This window comes from Chlorocebus sabaeus, chromosome 9 (assembly GCF_047675955.1).
Source record: "Chlorocebus sabaeus isolate Y175 chromosome 9, mChlSab1.0.hap1, whole genome shotgun sequence".
Lineage (NCBI taxonomy): Eukaryota > Metazoa > Chordata > Mammalia > Primates > Cercopithecidae > Chlorocebus > Chlorocebus sabaeus.
The window spans coordinates 79,681,421-79,701,830 of NC_132912.1; the positions used below are offsets into that span (position 1 = coordinate 79,681,421).

Here is a 20,410-nt window from a genome sequence, read left to right on the forward strand (position 1 = left end):
CTGGAGGAAGCAAAAGCAGAACAGAGAGCATCTTTTTCCATACTTTGTTCTCTCTACCTGGTCCATCCTCAGCAAGGGACAGTCAGCAGGGTTACTCCATGCTGATAGCAGCAGGCTGGTTTCCTACTGGAGCCACTAGGAAACCTTCTTCCTCCACCCTTCTTTCTTCACCGTTGTCCCAAGTCAGTGTGACTCTCATTACTCCAGATAATGGGCATCTGTGGTGAAAAATGTTTGCCTACTTCCTGGGCCAGTTCTTTTCCTTGTGGACATGGCAGTCTGCTGGTCATCAGTGACGTTCTCACTTGGCTCCATGGAAGTGAATTTGGCAGAAATCCTTCAAGTTTCTGGTACGTGGTTCCTTTTTACCATTAATTTCTGGTACTGTTGTAGAGGCTGCTATCTGTACAGACTAAGGCTACTTGCAGTGAGATGATGGTAGAGGAGGGTTCAAGTCATCAGTGCCTTCATTGCCATCTTGTCTTGAAGTACAGCTAATTGCATTATGTGATGTGGCTCTTTTGGGCTTAGTCTGAACTCCTTTATTCAAGACTCACTTTCATGTTAGTGATAAATCATTATCCATATGTAATGGGTACATGTGCCTCTCTTTTTCCTTTCTTTTCCAGCCAAGTGGTGACTCACCAAAAAAAGTTGAGAATCCCTTGAATTAGGATATTTAAGTCTAAAAGTGGATGAGAACTTTATGAGACTCTTATATGTAAATATTATTAAGATTTATAAATCGACTCTAGAAACTAGAACAAAATAAACAAGCACTCATTTGTTTTTCTAAATCCAGTCCAATCCTAAGGACCTCCTGTCTGCACATATTGGGACTCTCCCCCCCGCCACCACCTTCCCATTTGGTGAAAGGGTGTGGTCCTTGGTCTCTGGTGGTTCCCGTGGTTACTGATGCACTTCCTGTCAGGAAGCAATGGTTGGTGCAATGCCATCTGTCAAACACTGCTCTTCTGATGGGCCACACAGATGTCCCTCGAGGTGTTCCTCTCACCAACTGCAGGCTTAGCCACACACTGCTGCTTTCGAGGCCACAGAACTTAATGATCAGTCACCAGAGATAGCTGTGTGCAAGTTCTCTGCCAGCCCCAGGTGGAAGGTTTTCTAAGAAAGGTGGAGTGGCTGTATTTTTATATTCAATTCAACAAACGTTTATTGAAAGCTACCTATAGGCCAGGCACTGTGACAAGATTTGAGGATGAATCACAATTTCTGTTGCCAAAAATGTATAATCTCGGTGGGGTAGAAGTGGAATGCATATAAACATAATAATCAGTATTACAAATCAGAATTTGATAAACCCCCTTAGAGACTGTGCGAAGGAAGGATGTTTGCAGTGTGTCTTCTTCCAAAATGTAACTTGAATCTGTACTTGGCTGCATCTCTGCTGATTCTGCCCTGTTGGAGGCACCATCCTTTCTCTCCTGGAGAACTTAGGGTTTCCTCACCATTCCTCTGCCATTGCACCCCTGCCGACATGACGTGTTCTCTGTACATACAGCAGTCTCAGTGATACTGGTAATTCCTTTAAAAAGCAAATCAGGGTTGTGTATGGTGGCTCATGCCAGTAATCCCAGCACTTTAGGAAGCCAAGGAGGGAGGATCACCTGAGATCAAGAGTTCAAGACCAGCCTGGCCAACATGGTGAAACTCCATCTCCACAAAAATACAAAAATTAGCCAGGCATGATGGTGGCTATCAGTAATCCCAGCTACTCAGGAGGCTGAGGCAGCGAATCACTTGAACCCAGGAGGCAGAGGTTGCAGTGAGCTCTCACGCGATTGCACTCCAGCTTGGGCAACAAAGCGAGACACTGGCTCATAAAAAAACAAAAAAAAGCAAATCAGGCCTGTAATCCCAGCACTTTGGGAGGCCAAGGTGAGAGGATAGCTTGAGCTCAGAAGTTCAAGACCACCCTGGATAGCATAGTGAGACCCCCATCCCTACCAAAAATACAAAAAATTAGCCGGGCATGGTGGCACATGCCTGTAGTCCCAGCTACTCAAGAGGCTGAGGTGAGAGGACGGCCTGAGCCCAGGAGATGGAGGTGGGGGTTGCAGTGAGCTGAGATTGTGCCACTATACTCTAGCCTGGGTGACAGAGCAAGCCTCAACTTAAAACAAAACAAAACAAAACTTTAAAAAAAAAAAAAGGCAAATCAGAACCTACCACACTTCTGCTTAAATACTGCAGTGGCTTCTCACTACATTTAGAATAAGATCCAAACTCCTGACTATGGCCTGAAAGGCTGAGTATGATCTATCCCCACCTACCTTTCTAACCTTCCCGCTTCCCCACTTCCTCTCTCTCAAGCTCTCCAGGCCTGTTTCCTCTCCCGTCTCTTGACTGGGCCCTTCTCATTCTCCAGACGGCCCGAATGAGGCCTCTTCAGAGAGGTCAGCCAGTCTGCGCCTTCAGGCTTCCCATCCATTATTTTTTCTCAACATCCTTTGGTTTTTTTCAAGGAACCCCTCAAATTTGTGATGATGTATTTATCTGTTTAGTTGTTTCTTTCCACCTGACTGCGAACCACCCCCGGCTTGCTTTTCACTGTATACCTATAGGCCTGGCACTCATTCAGGGCTTAGCATATAATTTTTAAATTAAGACTGCCTTAGTCCCACAGGTGGAGAACGATTTCAGCAGGTGAGTTAAGGGCACGAGGAAAGGGCCTTTGAGCAGAAGTAATGACATAGGCAAATTGTCAAAGGAGAGGTTCCCTGGTGTATTTGTAGAAGAAAGTAGACCCGTGTGTCTGAACCCAGCACAGTTCACTTATGATGGTTTTGAAATCTGCCCTGGAATTTTCATGCATCTTTTAAATTTTTGGTTTAGTTTTTCAAAAAATAAATGCAGTCTTTATTTTTTCAATGAAGGCAATGTTTATTAAGAACAGTACATAAGGTAGGAAAGAAGGTTGGTTTCTAATCTTGGTTCATCTCCCCAACTGACCTTGAGTTTTAAAAACATAGAGAGCACGCTCTTGTGTGGGTCTCCACTGTCATAGAGCCCTGGTGAGAATCATGAGCAGATGTAGCAAAAAGTACTTCTTTCATGTCAGCAGGTGGTTTTGTAGTATTTGCATCCATAGACTTCTATGCAGCATCCTTTCTGTTACTTACTCTTTTCTTTTTTAATCAAAACAGTCCATTGAAAAAATAATATTGATTACAACAATGAAATCTGTTGATTTAAATGGTGGAACACAATGTTATCCTGGAGATATAATTCTGTGAAGTTTTGATTTAGGAAAAGTCCAACCCAGCCCTTGCATCTCTTTCCCAGCTCTGGATCCATTCTTTATTCCAGCTGAGATGTTTATTTTATGTATGAAACAGCTCCCATCTACCTACGACTGCTGATTAAAAGCTCAGAATAATGAAATCTGCACCGTCGAAACTTGACTGTTGGCTATAGTTATTATGCAACTCTTAACATTTTTCTTTTGTTCCTGTCAATAAAATAAAATTCTCAGTTTTTTATTTCAGAGCTAACTCTTCAAATACACTAAAATTTGTTGCACTAGTATTTTCTAATGGCTGAGCTAAATTATTTCTTAAAGTTAAGATTATATGCTTTTGGGAGGAATAAGAAAATGTAGTGTCTGTGCAATAGCATCATTCAGACTGTCTGTGAACAGCTAAATGGAGATAAGAGTACAAAGGTCACTCCATGGGCCTTCAAGTTTTGTTTTTAAGCAGACTGCTCACCATGCCTTGATAGAAATAGCATATAGGGCCAGGCGTGGTGGCTCATGCCTGTAATCCCAACACTTTGGGAGGCCGAGGCGGGCGAATCACCTGAGGTCAGGGAGTTTAAGTCCTGACCAACGTGGAGAAACTCCATCTCTACTAAAAATAAAAAATTAGTCAGGCATGGTGGCAGATGCCTGTAATCCCAGCTACTCGGGAGGCTGAGGCAGAATTGCCTGAATCTGGGAGGCAGAGGTTTGTGTGGTGAGCTGAGATTGTGCCATTGCACTCCAGTCTGACAACAAGAGTGCAACTCTATCTCCAAAAAAAAAAAAGAAAGAAAGAAAAAGAAAAGAAATAGCAAATATAACGAGAGACATAGCGTAAATGATAAGATGCAGCATATCCGAATGCCTGGATGATTTGCAGCAATTAGGAGACACCTAGTGGGGTTTCTTAGGCAAATGATAACTCTTTTCCTACCCACTCATCTTGATTTCTGAGTTTCTTATGTTAGAGGAGTCTTGCACACTTGCCTGAAATCAGTTAGTGGCCCTACACTGAAGTGCGCCTATCTGAGCAAACAAGTACTTCAGCCACAGTGCCCTGAGTTATTGAGTTATGGGGGCAGAACTCTAGAGGTCTTCTAGGTGTCTTGTAAATGAGGGAGCGGGCATGCACCGAACTTCCTGGGAGTCTGTTTCATAAGAGAGGGACAGAACATCATGAAGGTCATCAAGGCAAAGACTGAAGGTTGGGTTGAGGTACCACCAAAGAGAGGGAAATGATGTGAAGAGAAGACCAGAACAACTAAGGTCACATTTGGCTCTGTCCCTATTTTTCCAATGGGTGGCCCTCAGAGAGAGTCACCATTAAATGAGGGGACCTTTGGACCAGAGGGGTAGTCAAGAAAGGCTTTGCAGTAAAAGGGTGTTGTATAAGCATATGTTCCAAGCACTTTAGCAAATAGCTGTACCCCACAAACACTTGATGATTTATTAAGTATATGAAAGGGGCATTTTGAAGGTATAACCAACACACACACATGCACACAAATTCACAAGCTACCATTCCATGATTTGTTAATACAGGAAAAAAATGTGTGTATGGATCTGTGTACATTTGTTTTTGTTTGTCGTTGCTTCTCCTAGAACTCTTTATTGATGCAGAGAAAAAAATAGTTTATGAGGCAGAGGATTGTTAGGAAACCTTTCCAGAGGAGGTGATCTCTGAGTAAGGTTTTAAGGAATGACTAGAATTTGCAAGACAGACAAGGAATGGAAGAGGGTTGGCAAGAGGGAGTAGTGTGTCTATAGGCACTGAGATAGTGCTACAGGGTGAATGTCTGTATCCTCCCACAATTCATATGTTGAAGCCCTAACCCCCAATGTGATTGTATTAAGAGGTGGGGTGTTGGAGAGGTAATTAGGTTTGGATAAAGCCATGAGGGTGGAGATTAGTGTCCTTTTAGGAAGAGGAAGAGACACCAGAGCTTTCTGTCTCTGCCTGTCATGTGAGGACATCACAAGAAGACAGCTGCCTACAAGCCAGGAAGAGAACCCTCACCAGAACCTAGCCACACCAGCAGTCTGCTCTCAGACTTCCGGCCTCCAGAACTGTGAGAAATGAATTTCTGTTGGCTAAGCCACCTAGTCTTTGGTATTTTGTTATGGCAGCTGAAGCTGACTAAGGGGGTAGTTAGAAAAGCTTTTTAGAGGGTATTAGGAAGGCTTTTGTGACAGGGCTGCCACAGTAGGATATCTGAATAAGGTTTTAAAGAATGAATAGAATTTGCCAGGCATACAAGGAATGGAGGAGAGTTGGCAAGAAGGAAACGTGTGTATAAAGGTAACAAAAAACATTTAGAATTTGAGAAAGTCATTTTGTGTGGCTGAAGTGTGCTACGTTAGTTTCTTATTGCTGCTGTAACAAACTATCAAAACTGAGGAGCATAAAACAAAATGTATTTTCTTATAGTTCTGAAAATCAAAGGTCTGTCATGGGTCTCACTGAGCTTGAAGTGTTGGCAGGCTGTGTTACTTTGGGGGGCCTAGGGGAGAATCTGTTGCCTTACCTTTTCTAGCTTCTGTGGATCACATACATTACCTGGCTTGCAACCCCTTCCTTCATCTTCAAAGCCAGCAGTATAGCATCTTCATGTTTCCCTCTGACTCTGACTTCCTGCCTACCTCTTCCTCATTTAAAGGACCACTGTGATTGTGTTGCACCCACATAGATAGTCCAGGATAATCTGCTTATATTAAGGTCAGCTGACTAGCAACCTTAATTTCATCTGCAACCCTATTCCCTCATGCCATGCAATGGAACATATTCACAGATTTCGCGGATTCCATGGACATATTCAGGGAGGCCATTATTCTGCATACCACATATACAATGCAAGACATTGAGGGTGACCATAAAGAGTAAAGATGGCATGACCCATCAACCCTAGGTGGAAAAGATCATCCATTCAAAAGGGACTATCATCTGACATTTAAAAATAAATAGAGGAGTGAAGGTACTGGAGATTTTCATAAGGTATAATGAGTGTGTTTCTGTTGACTATAGGTTCATAAACCCAAAACTTGGTGGCTTAAAACAGTAATGATTTATGATTTCTCAAGATTCTGAGGGTTGGCTGGTGATTCCACTGCTGGTTTCACCTGGGCTCATTCATAAACTGCATTCAGCTGTAGGGTTGGCCGAGCTGGAAGGTCCAAGATGGCTTTGCATTATCTGGCACGTAGTGACAGCCATTGGCAGGGCTGCCTCAGTGGTTTTCAATGTGAATTCTCATCCCCTGCTGGGCTAGGCCAGTTTCCTTACATGGCGGGCTTGTGGCAGCATTCCAACAGCAAGAAGGTAGAACTGCAGGGTCTCTGGAGACCTAGACTCTAGACCTCACACAGCATCACCTCCACTGCATGCTTTTGGGCCAAGCAGTCAGAAGCTTAGCATTAATTCGAGGAAGGGAAATAGATTTCACCTCCTGATGGGAGTTGCTGCCGTGGCCTTATTTCATCCAGCACAGGCTGTACAGGTAGGAGTTTTTGTTCTGAGAGTGGAATTTTGAAATTTGGGATTTCAGAAGTAAAATGTTTCTGGATGACAACAATATCCAGCACGTGTCCAAAAGGAGATGGATGGCTCAAGTAGAATGTGGCACTGGCACTGAAGGAGAGAAGAAATGGTGAGGCTAGGATTTGGGCTGCACCATCCTGTAGGCCCAAGAACACTGTGTGGGCAGGGAGTGTGGAGGAGTGACATGAAGTCCAGGAGATGACAGCAATAATAGCGGGCAGGTATGAGATGATCAGACCAGATGGGGTGATTCTGTAGACCATGAAGAGCATGATCACGCTTTTCTAGGTCAGCCTTGTGAGTGGTGGGGACCAGAACTACTCCACCATGCCTTTAACTTCCCCACCTGCACGGTCTTGTTTATTTAACAGTTTTTCAAATAAACTTGTCCCTTCTGATTTCTGAATACTGTGCAAGTGGATTCATCAGGTATTGGTGAAAATATGAAATAACGTTCAAGTCAGTTTTGAGTAAGATGACAGAACTGCCATGGTAGCAGATTACCAGTGTCCATTCTTTCAAGCTTTTCTTTTTTTTTCTACCTTCCTTGTCTCCTCAGGTATGTATCTAAGTATGAGAGGGTCTCCACATCGATCAGCAGGATTTATAGTGGTAACATTTATTAATAGTGTTAAATGAATAATACTTATTACTCTCATTCTAGGTAAATAAAAATCAGAAACCAGACAGTCATTATCCAGATGGTCCTAAGAGTACACACAACCATCAGCATCAGAATGCTAGATATGAATAAATTAGAGCCTGTAACAAGTGGAGAAGGATAAAATTGCATATTTTTATAATTACTACCATAATTTAATGTTTCTGTGTTTATGTGTAACAAATGAACAAATGATTTACAACAATGCAACTGTAGCATGAGTTTCCATCCTTAGCTGTGACTTCACATTCTTAAAATGCTTTTTAGAATACCACAAGAGATATTTTTATTCCAAATAAAAGATTTTCAGTATTTGGAAATTCAGTGAATGCTTCCTGGAAATTCCATATCTGCAGCAAGTGATCTGGGCCATGAATATTTAACTCTGCCCGGCCTTTTATTTTCCCTTACATATTATCCATTTTGCACAAGGGTCAGCACCTTTGGCAGTCACTTTGGTCTCGAGCAGACTGTTAGGGATTAGAGGACCCACGGATGTTATTCTCACCTTTGACACAGAAATTCTTCTTAGGACTACTCATTAAATGTATCTAAAAATAAGTGAAGTAATGATAGTTTTTGTAATCATAGCCTTAATACGAAACTAGAAGGGCTTCTGTTACTCTCGAAGTCATCTTCAGTGAAAGCGACATAGCCATTTCATCAGTGCTGCTATGATTCAACTTATTTGGGGGATTCCTTCTTGGGGGCTGCTAGCAGGGCTAGTTTGCAAGCCTACCAGAAAATCAATTCTGTATTATTAGTGTCCTATTCTCTGTTTTTACCAAGTCTAAACATTCTCCCAAATTTTAGGGATTGGCTCTATGTGACATTTATCTATCAATAAATAAATAAATAAATAAATAAATAAATAAAATTCGCCCTTAAAAGTGTAAGGTTTCCCACCACTGAGGACATTTAAAGTAATGAACTTCCATTTCCAAAGTTGTGAGACTCCAACTAGAATCTGTTTTTCTGATTCCGGCTACTACCCCATGCTAATGTAACCAGAAACTTCTCAAAGGGTGTTAAGTATTACCATTTTTATTCTGGAATTTAGAAATGCCTCAGGCAAGCATTTTTAACACAGCTTTCCGACTCTATTATCTTTTCATTAACTGTGACCTCTTCCCCGCCCTCTCCACACCCAAAACTTTTTCTGTCTTCTTTGCTTAAGATCAGCTACACCACGTCTTGTTTCTGTGTTCTTTCATTTTCAGTGAGTTACTGTTTGGTTAATTCTTCCAAGTTGTATCCTTTTTATAGAACTTTGTTATTATTAGGTTTATGAGTTTGCATCTAATTGTGACCTTCCACCTGACTCAGTTTTGTCATCTGAATGCATTTGTCTTCAGTATCATGATTATAATTTTTGAAACCATCAGCGTGTCAGATACTGCACTGAGGACTTAATTCATCAGTTCACATAATCCTCACAACAACCTTAGGAGATGAGTATTATTATGATTCCCACTTAACAGATGAGGAGACTGAGGTTCAGAAAGTACAAACAACTTGCCCAAAGTCCAATGACTGGAAAAGGGGGGAGCTAGGATTCAAACTCACATCCTTCTAAGGCAAGGTTTCACAACCGCAGCCCTGTAACATTTGGGGCTGGGTAATTCTTTGTTGTGGGACATTGTCCTGTGCATTGCAAAATGTTTAGCAGCAGCATCTCTGATCTTCTACCCACTAGAAGCAGAACTCCCTCCACTAACTGACAACCAGACATGTCTCCAGATACTGCAGAGTGTTCCCTGGGATTTGTTTAGGACCCGCCAATCTAACACCAAATTCATGCTTTTGCTATGTTACACTGTTAGACGGGTAACTAAGAAAACCATAGAAGTTTAAAACTAAATTTGCAAGAAATCAATTTTAGGAGTCACCATGCCTGGTTGATCATCAGAATTGGAGATTTTTAAAGACTCCTTTTCCCCACCCAGGATGTTCAGGATAAGTATTTGTCAGGCGGACAGGTATCTGACTGTTTTAAGCCTCTCCACGGTGTAGGAATTACAGATCCAATCCTAACCTAAGCACACATCTGTTCCTTGAATCACTCTACTCCATTCCTGCCAAATTGTTCTCCAGCCTCAGCTTTAACACGTCTTGTGATGGCGTTACAGTCGACAGTTCCATACCCTTCACTTTCTGAGACAGCCCATGTTCCAATAGTCGTAACTGTGAAAAATAATTCTTCTTAATATTCTTTCTCTATATCCCTGTCAATGCCCTTAATCTCATGTTATCCAAGTTATTGTTTTTCTCAAATCAGATGAATTAAACAAACACTTGAGTCCCAATTATGTATTAGGCTTTACTCTGAACAGTTTCTTTACCATAGCCATTAAAATCTTTACTGACTCCTTAAAAATGACTGTCCACCCACTTTTTTCAGTTTAACAATGGACTTCCATTGCTTGTCAGCCTTTTGACTAAGATCAAGTGTAGTATCTGTTCTTATTACAATAGACTCCCTCAAAAAGGCAATTATAATTAATTACAATATTAAACTCATACATGGCTGGCCTTCTACCCAGCTGCTACTGGTAAGCAGTCTGCACCCCGTTTGTGAAGGGTCCTGTCCCTGGGGAGACCAAGCTGGCAGGTGCTTTTTTTCTTCCTCTTGGCCTCTCATCAGCAACCCTGTTTAAACCTTCTTGGATGATTTCAGGAAGATTCCAAAGTAACTCTCCTGGTAAAATTATTCTTTGCCATATGTTCCAGATTTCTTGATGAAAACACGGAAGATAATTTTTTTGAATCTTATTATGGGCCCTCTTAAGAATATCTTTTTTGTGGCTGGGCACGGTGGCTCACGCCTGTAATCCCAGCATTTTGGGAGGCCAAGGTGGGGAGATCACTTGAGATAAGGAGTTTGAGACCAGCTTGGTCAACATGGCAAAACCCCATCTCTACTAAAAATATAAGAAGTAGCCGGGCATGGCGGTGGGCACCTGTGATCCCAGCTACTCAGGAGGCTGCGGTAGGCGAATCGCTTGAACCCAAGAGGCAGAGGTTGCAGTGAGTGGGGATTGCACCACTGTGCTCTAACCTGGGCGATGGAGTGAGATTCCTTATCTCTCTCTCTCTCTGTCTCTCTCTCTCTATATATATATATATATATTTATGAATTATGAATTTGATTAATACAAATAAGTATGTTAATTTGATTAAATTTAGACTTACAGTTTACTCTTCTTTGACGTCAGGTAGTCTTTCAGCCTGCACTTTTGATTATTCTCTAAGTCCCCATAACAGTTTTGAACCTATAGAAAACTGCTTTTCAACAACAGATATTGGCTAATGGGCAATATTGTGATGAAGTAGATGCTAGCATTGCCAAGGCTGCCTATTGCCCCAGTGTTGATGTTTAGCCCTACAGGTGACCGGACTTGCTAGCAGGCCAACATGAGTAGCCAGTTGGCTATAAATGTGTGCCAGCTGTCCCGACAGTGGCTGAATGGAGCTCCAGTAGGCAGGTTGTGTTTAGAGAAAACCAAGAAGAAAATAACATGTTAACGGGAATAAACCGTTTGGGGTCAAAATAACAGTCCCATGTTTTTGTACTTGTGTGAGATATAAAAAGAAAACTTGAGTGTCAATTAGGCTTAGTATGAACTTCCAAACATTCTTGCCCATGCTTGTGCACCTCCAAGGAAGTGGCTGGACGAAGGCAGAACTCCCTGAACCTCTCACGTCTTCGATTGCTCTGGAAAGCCTTGGTGTCCTTACTGCGGTGTTCACTCTCTCCTTACAGAGTTTTATAAATGGACGCTGACATGGACTACGAAAGACCCAACGTTGAAACCATCAAGTGTGTGGTCGTGGGTGACAATGCCGTGGGAAAGACGCGCTTGATCTGTGCCAGGGCATGCAATACCACACTCACGCAGTATCAGCTGCTGGCCACCCACGTGCCAACCGTGTGGGCGATTGACCAGTACCGCGTGTGCCAGGAGGTAAGATGCACAGAGTGTCTTTAGCATCCCTAGGGCGCATCATTGCTGGTTACCAGTCTGATTTTTTCAAGGAGGAGCATGGGTAAATTGCACATTCAAAACTAAACTAACCTTTTTAGTGCCACAAAAGTAAAATGCAAACCGGAGACTATGGCTCTGGGTATCCTGAATGAGGGTTGAGACAGGTGGTTCCAAAAAGGGAATTAAGACTTAGCTTAAATCCCATTAGATAGAATAAGGAAACTTAATGCAAGTGAATTGAGGGGCACTGAAGGTGCTGACTTGAACACGCTTCTCCTGGGGAACTTCTTACTGACACTGAGCACAGATGCTGTCTCTCTCTCCTGCAGGTCTTGGAGCGTTCTCGGGATGTTGTTGATGAAGTGAGTGTTTCTCTCAGGCTTTGGGATACTTTTGGTGATCATCACAAAGACAGACGCTTTGCATATGGCAGGTAAACCAAGACTAGTACAGTGCGGTTGAGCTTGAGTGCAATTTCCTTTTCAAAACCAGCAGCTGGTTCACAAATCAACAAAAACCACATCATATGGCCTTGAAATGTGTTGGGTTCTGCACTGTGTCTAAGAAAAGAAAAAAGAAAAAAAAAAATGGTATTGTTTCCTGATGTCAAGAAAAGCAGCATGCCCTGCCAATGAGGAAGTACTGTGTTGAAAACAAGCAGTGGTCAAGCTGGAAGGTTGGCTAGATGAGGATTCTGTAACACCCTCCAACTGCAGGCTGCTTTGATTGCTGGTTCTCTGTGTAACACTTCACTTGCCTTCTGTTAGAATGTTTTATGTTATTTTGGCACTCGGTCACCCTACTTCAGAAGGACTCTTTGGTCTTTTCATGACCATATTGGCAGAGTCTAATGTTATTTGCTTTGGGTTTTGTGTTATCTGAAAAGTCTGTTATTTTTATTAGAAGGTCATTTTTAAAAAAGAAAGAAAAACATCTCTGAAGTCCTTTGCAAGACATACTTCCAAAATGAACGGAAACACTAATGTTTATTTTTTATTTTTAAAAAAAGGAGAAAAAAATCTAGTAATGGGAAAACTCCTCTAGAAGGACATTAATATGGGTAGGAACATGGTCAAAGTGCCTTAAAATATTTAGCAACCTCTGCTTGCCACCATAACTTAACGTCTCTCTCAGTGAAAGGGTTATAGCTATTAAAATCTGGATTAGTGGAGACTTTTTTTTTGCCACTTAATTATAAATGAACACATTTCATTTTAAGTGTGGAATGTAGATATCATGGCCTTGTTGTCTCTTCTTAACATTAAACATCATGTTACCTTACAGGATTTTATTAGTTAGGAACTCCAAGCACATGAATTACTCCTTGGTATCGAGATAAGCATTTCTGAAGATTCTTCTGTTTGTCCAAGCCAGTAGCTCTCTGAACAGACTTTTATTGTCATTTATCTAAGTGGCCTAAAATAATGAATAAACTGCTGAAAGAGTTTGCCCTATTCCTAGGAATTATTTCACACACTGAAAGAATCTGTGACTTAGACCACTTTTTTCAAGGGGACTCAGAAAGAGAGATATGGAAGCAAAACACGGTTTTAATGTCCGCTTGGTAACAAGGACTTTTGAACTTAATATCCGACATCATAGATAGTTTTCTTTTCCTTGAATTTCCTGGATTTTTTTTTCTTCCTGTAATGTTCTTGATTGTTATCTTAGTTGCCGTTTTGCTTTTTTCTTTTGTCCAATTGTTCTACGTGTAAAAATAACAATTATAAATGAACCTGCTTGTAACTGCTGGGCAGTCAGGTTTGTAACCCCTGTGGTTTTGAGGAAGCTTGATTTGATGACTTTAGGCAGTGTAAGGATAAATACAATAGATTTCAAAGGACTTTTTTATATCCCCACTTCTAAAACGGTGTTGTGAAAATGATGAGCCTGATGATGAGTTAATGGAAATATTTGGGTTTAGACTCTAGAAACTATTTCAACAGCTCAGTGATTTGTTGCCACTAGAAATGTATGCATTTGTCAATACCTGTGAAAAAAAAATACCACGGAAAAAAAGAGAAAACAACAACAATGAAATATATTCATTTCAAACAATGAATTTTAACATGACCCCTCAGCGTAAAGCTGGTGCGGTGGTAATAAAAGGGCTGCTTCATTATCTTGTGAGATTCCTGCATAGCGTTTATTTAATGGCACAATGGCCTTCGTAGATCCACACTGGGCCCTGTCCAGCTACCTGACATAGCTGGAGTCATTTTACAATACAACATGCCATACCTGCGTGTGTGTTCCCTCCCAACAAAAATAAGCTGCTCTTTCCTGTGACTCCATCAGTTCAAAGTGCTTTGTTCTGCTCCCTTGTCTGTAACATTTGGTTCTGTCAACTGTAACCCATTATCCCTTTGGTAGAAACAGGAAGTGCTCCCCCAAGCCAACTTTGATTCTCTGAGGAACATAGAGGGGCTTCAGGAACACTCCCGTGTTTCTGGCCACGTTCTCCTTGGGGCCTCACTTTGTGTGCATGTTTGTACCTTGTATTTCCTCTGTCTTTTCCAATTCCTCACAGCCTCCAGGTGTCTTGACACAGACCCCACCTCTAGTTAAAGAACAAAAACCAGAGCTCCTCTCTCTTGCACTCCAGCATCTCTCTGTAAATGCTAAATATGTAAGATCACATTGACGTAATGCCAAAAAAAAATTATATTTTTATGGAAAAACCTGAGAGAAGTAGTTCTTTTATTCACTCTAGGTCCCTGACCAGTACATTTCCCTGCTCTGAGAGAGCTGTTTAATTTCTTAATGACTTCAAGTTTTACCTTTATATCATTCGTGAAGGCGAGGAATCATAATTATAGCTTCTGACAATGTTTGTTTTGCAAACCTGTTTTGTGACTGACGTTTTTACTATACTTAGTGAGAATTACAATTCAGTGGGATGTACTCAGACATAAACTTTGAGGCATGTGAAATACGTTCCCTATACTTGGAAATGTATTTGAAACCTTTTTAGAATAATTAATTTGATTCTTGTGGTGACAGTGAGAGAAGCCAGATTTAAACCAACATGTCTTAGACCTTGCCTTCAGTTTCCTCTGCTTCATAGCAAAAGATAGTTAATAAGTTGCCCCTCAAACATTCTTTGGCATGGACAAGCTGTAGTTTGCAGAGAGGATTCTGTGGGATGAGGAGTTGTCAGTGGTAGGCAGTTGGCCAACTTGAATTTGCAATGTTCCTGATGTGGTATAACCACAGTGTTATTGCTCTCTTATGATTTAAATGGAACTATTCTATCCATTTTTTGCCAATTAGAATAAAGTCTTCAATTTATCAAAAACCTGCTGTGTGCCAGTCAACACATTAGGTCCTTTGCCAACATTAGTTAATCCTTTCAGGAACTATAGGAGGCAGAGGTGATCTTGGTGCTACCATTGAGTAAAGGGTTGAGTTCTTTTACTACCATAAATTTTCCCAACAACTGAGTCTCAGAGGCAGATTCAAAGTCACTCTGCCTGACTCCTGGCTCTCACTCTTTCCACTGTGCCAAGCTACCTCAACCTACTGGGATCCTACATTGGTGAACTGGATTTCTATTTGCTCTTTTGGATTTGTGCAAAGATTGGAACTAGAAGAGATTTCAAAAGGTCATCTGGTTGACCCCATGTCTTCAGGAAGGGAAATCATCCATCTATCCAAAAAGAAGTATGGATAGGAGCCCTTCTATTCCATGGAGATGAAAGAAACAGAGTAGCATGAGCATTGTAATGCTCTGCACTTTGAAAACTGTCGACCCTCTCTTCTCTGGAGTGAATAACTCCAGCTCTCTTATGGCCTTTTTCCCACCACCTACTTTATATCCACTTTTGGATGAACTTTTGAAGCTCTTTTCTGGATCTTTTAAAATGTCAGGAACAAAACCGTACATAGTAACCGCGACTTCGATCAGCTGCTCGTTTTTGGCAAGGAAAGCTCCTCTTCTTAAAGGGATGTCGCTCAACTCAAGAGTTGTCTCCTGGAGCTCTTATGAGAATGAAATGTCCACATTTAGGGACTTAGCACTGAAAATATAGACAAACAGGATGGGCTCTGCCTTTATCAGGAATCTGGCCCTTCTGTCCCTGTATTAGTCAGTTCTCACACTGGTAATAAAGATGTATTTGAAACTAGGTAATTTATAAAGAAAAAGAGGTTTAATGGACTCACAGGTCCATGTGGCTGGGGAGGCCTCACAATCATGGCAGAAGGCAAAGGAGGAGCAAAGTCACATCTTACATGGTGGCAGGCAAGAGAGAGAGCATGTGCAGGGGAACTGTCCTTTATGAAACCATCAGATCTCATGATACTTATTCACTATCATGAGAATAGCATGAGAAAGACCTGCCCTCATGATTCAGTTACCTCCCACTGGGTCCCTCCCATGACATGTGAGAATTATGGGAGCTACAGTTCGAGATTTGGGTGGGGACACAGCCAAACCATATCACTCCCTTTTGTCTAGTCACGCACAGGTAGGTAATCACAGATTCTATTGGTTTTTTTTTCCCCCTATAAAATTTCCTTCATTGATCTGCCTGCAGGTCAGAGAACCTCCAGACACTGAATAAAGCCTATGTTGCTGACAGTCATAACAATAAGTACAGTTTAATCAGGGCGCCCCATGTGCCAGCCCTGTGCTACGTGCTGCACGTGTCCTGTCCTGCTTCATTCTTGTGGCGAGTCTGCAAAATAGACTCATTTCACAGTTGGAGAAACAGGCACAAAAAAGGACCAAGGTCAGAGAGCCTGGACAGAGTGGAGCTGGACTTTCCTCTTGAGTCTATCTGACTCCAAAGCCCACATCTTCCCCATCCACTATGCTGTTGTAGCTGGTGATAATGATGGATGACAAAATTACTTGAAATTTCCTCCTGGTACAGTCTGAATCTTACACAGTCCCATGTGGACCCTGAAGACCAGCACTCACAATCTGTTACCAGCTCTGATATTCCAGTGTTCCTCTTATATTCTTTATTCCACAGCAAAGAACTTAATTCTTTATATGCATCCCTAACTAGCTGAGCATGAGTCCTTTTGTTTTCGGTAAAAGTGATACATCCAAGCAAACTTTCTGAGAGTGAATGGGAATCTTGGCATGTTTTCCCCAAATCATTTAACTAAAACATTCAGTAAGTACTTCCCCTTATCCCCAGCAATTTCTGGGCATATTTTCAGTCCAGTTGGAACCCATTTATTATATAGCTTATTCTTACACACTGATTTTTCTCAAACGTTAGTTCCTATGAGAAGTAAAGTACATGTTTTAAATCAGAACTATGGTTTCTGGGTGTCTAGTTTCATGATGAAGGTACCTGTAATCAGACACGAATGAACACACCCCATTCTCAATGCACTGTTGAGGCCCTTTAAAAAATTCAGGACTCTAGTGACTGGTGTTTGTATCTTTGCCTGGGATTGGTTGTGCTTGTGTTTTATGGCAAGGGAAAAAGTAAGGATCAGTGTATGTGTCTAGATAGAGCATTTTGAGTTAGCTCTTAATGTTCATAGCACATTCTAAAGGCTGGGCCAGAAGTAACATTGTAATGACGATGTTAGGATGGCAAATAGCCTGTTGCACAGTGAAACGTCAAGTGGACCAGGATGTGGACCAGGGCCAGGACTAGGGCATACTAAGGGAGTCACTTGTCTTGGGTGTAAAATGTAAATAATAATAATCTTAAAAAGACAGGATCACCATTGCTGTTTTTTTTTTCCTCCTTCTGCCTCAGACACAATATGGCACTGTTACCGATGCTGACTTTATTTAAAATTTTGATACTTTGTCCACCATGGATTTTTTGCCTTAATTTTTTTTTTTCTTTTTTTGAGAAGGAGTCTTGCACTGTTGCCCGGGCTGGTGTGCAGTGGTGTGATCTTGGCTTGCTGCAACCTCCGCCTCCCAGGTTCAAGCAATTCTCCTGCCTCAGCCTCCTGAGTAGTTAGGATTACAGGCACCCACCACCACACCCGGCTAACTTTTTGTATTTTTAGTAGAGATGGGGTTTCACTATGTTGGCCATGCTGGTCTTGAACTCCTGACCTTGTGATCTGCCCGCCTTGGCCTCCCAAAGTGCTGGGATTACAGGTGTGATCTACCGGGCCCAGCCTGAATTTTTTTGTTTGTTTGTTTTTTTAAGTATTGTCTGGATCACTGAGGTTTTTTTGGTACCCTCTTACATTTTGCACTTGAAGCAAGTGCTTTGTTTTCTTCATTCAAGTCCTGGCCCTAATGGCAGACTTTATAAATAGATAGCAAAGTAAGGGAAGAAAGTTAGTAATGCATGTGCTTTTTATGGAAAAGTAATCCAAACCACACTTTTAAATATATGGTACCAAGAGGTCTTGGAAAATTATCACTGGTTGTGTCTTAAAGACATTCAGTTCAGTGTGCCGCTGTAACAAAAAGAACTAAAAATTGCTCAGGTTACAGAAAAAAGGTAGAAAGACATGAAAGAAAAGCAGCAATTTGAACCAAGAGATAGAAATAGTTGTTCCCTAAGAGGTTAGGTTAAAACTGTTAGCTCTGCTATTTGAACAGAGCAGTCATTCGGATGTAAGAGTTCTGGAAGAGGTGAATCAGCCCATTTTAGCCAGTACCTAGATGACTCTGAGGCAGATGGTCCTCTGGCCCCACTCTGGTAAACACTGTCCTGGAATTTTCTGATGCTCGTTACCAAACCTCAGTCAGAAGGGAAGAATCTTTGATGATGAGAGACAGAGCTTTTGAGTAAGGGACGCCAAGCAAAAAAGAGCACATACTGTGTGATTCCATTTCTGTAACGTCCTAGAAAATGCAATCTAATCTATAGTGACAGAAAGTAGATCTCTGGTTTCCTAGAGAAGAGGATGATGGGGAGGGATGGATCACAAAGGAACATAAGGATATTTTAGGGGTGATGGAAATGTTTGTCATTTTGATCATGATGATGGCTCGGGGGAATACATATGTCAAAATTAATCAAATTAAACAACAAATATGCAAATGTGGTGTATTTCCATTATATCTCAATAAAAATTCTTTAAGAAGAGAAATAGGCCGGGTGTAATGGCTCATGCCTATAATCCCAGCACTCTGGGAGGCTGAGGCAGGTGGATCACTTGAGGCCAGGAGTTCGAGATCAGCCTAGCCAACATGGTGTAACCCCATCTCCACTAAAAATACAAAAAAAATTAGCCAGGTATGGTGGCACACACCTGTAATCCCAGCTACTCTGAAAGTTGAGGTGGAAGAATCACCTGAGTGTGGGAGGTAGAGGCTGCAGTGAGCTAGGATTGTGTAACTGACCTATAGCCTGGGCAATAGAGCAACACTCTGTCTCAAAAAAAAAAAAAAAAAAAGAAAGAAAGAAAAGAAAAGAAATATCTTGATGGACAAAGTAGTCTATGATATGTGAAGAAAGGTTTGCATGTTAGACTATATTTTTTTAAATTATTTATGGAACTTTAAGTTAGTTCTCATTGAAAACATAAATCACTATGTGAACTTAAAAAAAAAATGGAACGAGATCCTTAATAGCTGAATATAACCCTGAAACTAAGGATGGGACAGTGTCATACTGTCACACAAAATCATGCTGGTTTCCTTTTCTCAGAGATAGAACCCCCACTCAGTGGCTCATAATCTGACCCAGGGGCCTATATCTCAGCCTGTGGTTATGTTTATGTCTTTTTCTAACAAGAAACGTTTCACCAGATACCCTGTGATAGCCAAATAGAGAACACCAAGTTCTGTGAAAGTTTTCCGTTTCTTCATCAAATAGTAACAATTTTGTCTTTTGTAGCTGGTTGGTTCTGAAACTGCTGCACATGGTGGTAATCTCTGGGAGCATGCATGTGACTCCATTTTCTACCCAGTCACTCTGACTGGAAATTGGGTGCTGAGTTGAGTGATCAAGTGTGTCCTCTCACTGGGGGTGGTTACTAGACTCATGGGCATGAGACTCCATTCTTATTTGTTTCTCTGGATTGAATCCCAGCCTACCTTCCCAGCCGCCTGTCTTGGTCCAGACATAACAAAGTATTTGCAGTTCCGTGTCCTTTGTACCCTCCAGGCCCACAAACGTGCATTATGTTAGAATTTAGACCTCTATCCTACCTATTCTCAAGCTAGCTAATCACTACTCATATTCTAAGAATTAGAACAAGTGTCACGTACTCCTAGAATTCCTCTCTGCACTCTTCCTACTCTCTCTGTCACTTTTGGAATCTAGGTGAGGTGTCTCTCCTTATGTTCCCATAGGACACCTTTGCAAATTCCTGTTGTAGCAATACTGTATTGTGGGAAAACTGGCTCCTTAATTTTCTCCCATTCCCCTTATCCTATTATCATAGTATATTTAGGACAGAGATTTTTTCTTTCTATTCTCTATCCCCTGTACCTGGGCCTGGTGTCCTGTAGGAGCTTGGTCAATGTTAGTTGAATGAGTCGACAGATCTCTCATGTGTTCCAGGATCTTCTAAGGCATAGACAAGGAAATAGTCTTATAATAAATGCCAAATTATTTTCCTAAGTTGAATTTTACATGTGCACTTTTATAATAAGAACAAGTGATGGATCAACCTGCAGGTGATGAAGATGGAAAATACCGGTGCTTAGCCTCTCCTTAGTGAATTAGCAAACAGAAAGATCAGCTGCAAAACCAGGAGAAAAAGGAGAGAGTTACAGTCAGCCATACCCTCAAATCCTCCCTTGTTTTCCCCAAGTTTTTGGACTTGTAAATTGTTTTAGTAATGCCTTTCATGAATGAGTATTCTTAAACAGCGAATTACTTGTATGAATAATAATGCTTTTCCAATTATAGGTTGTTTCTCCTCTGGGTATCATTTTCAAGATCTTTATAAGAATAATTTTTAAGAATAATTATAGAGAGAGACATTTTTTAATCCATTTGCCTAAAGATGAGAGCATTAACTAGAACAATTAAAGGTGGATTATTGCTGTTATGTGATCATCCAAAACAAACAGATAC

General features: G+C 41.3%; 1 protein-coding gene and 1 pseudogene across 17 annotated transcripts in view; both read left to right on the forward strand.

The window, feature by feature from the left end:
• Nucleotides 1-20,410, forward strand: part of RHOBTB1 (Rho related BTB domain containing 1) — a 132,341-nt gene that overhangs the window by 78,547 nt on the left and 33,384 nt on the right. For all 17 annotated transcript variants that reach the window (XM_038009189.2, XM_038009194.2, XM_038009203.2 and 14 more), the window contains 2 exons: nt 11,222-11,423; nt 11,774-11,877. In XM_038009189.2, the coding sequence (XP_037865117.2) occupies nt 11,232-11,423; nt 11,774-11,877 (296 nt within the window). In that variant the 5' untranslated portion in view covers nt 11,222-11,231. The remainder of the gene's footprint in view (nt 1-11,221; nt 11,424-11,773; nt 11,878-20,410) is intronic.
• Nucleotides 9,877-10,030, forward strand: LOC119628247 (U2 spliceosomal RNA; annotated as a pseudogene).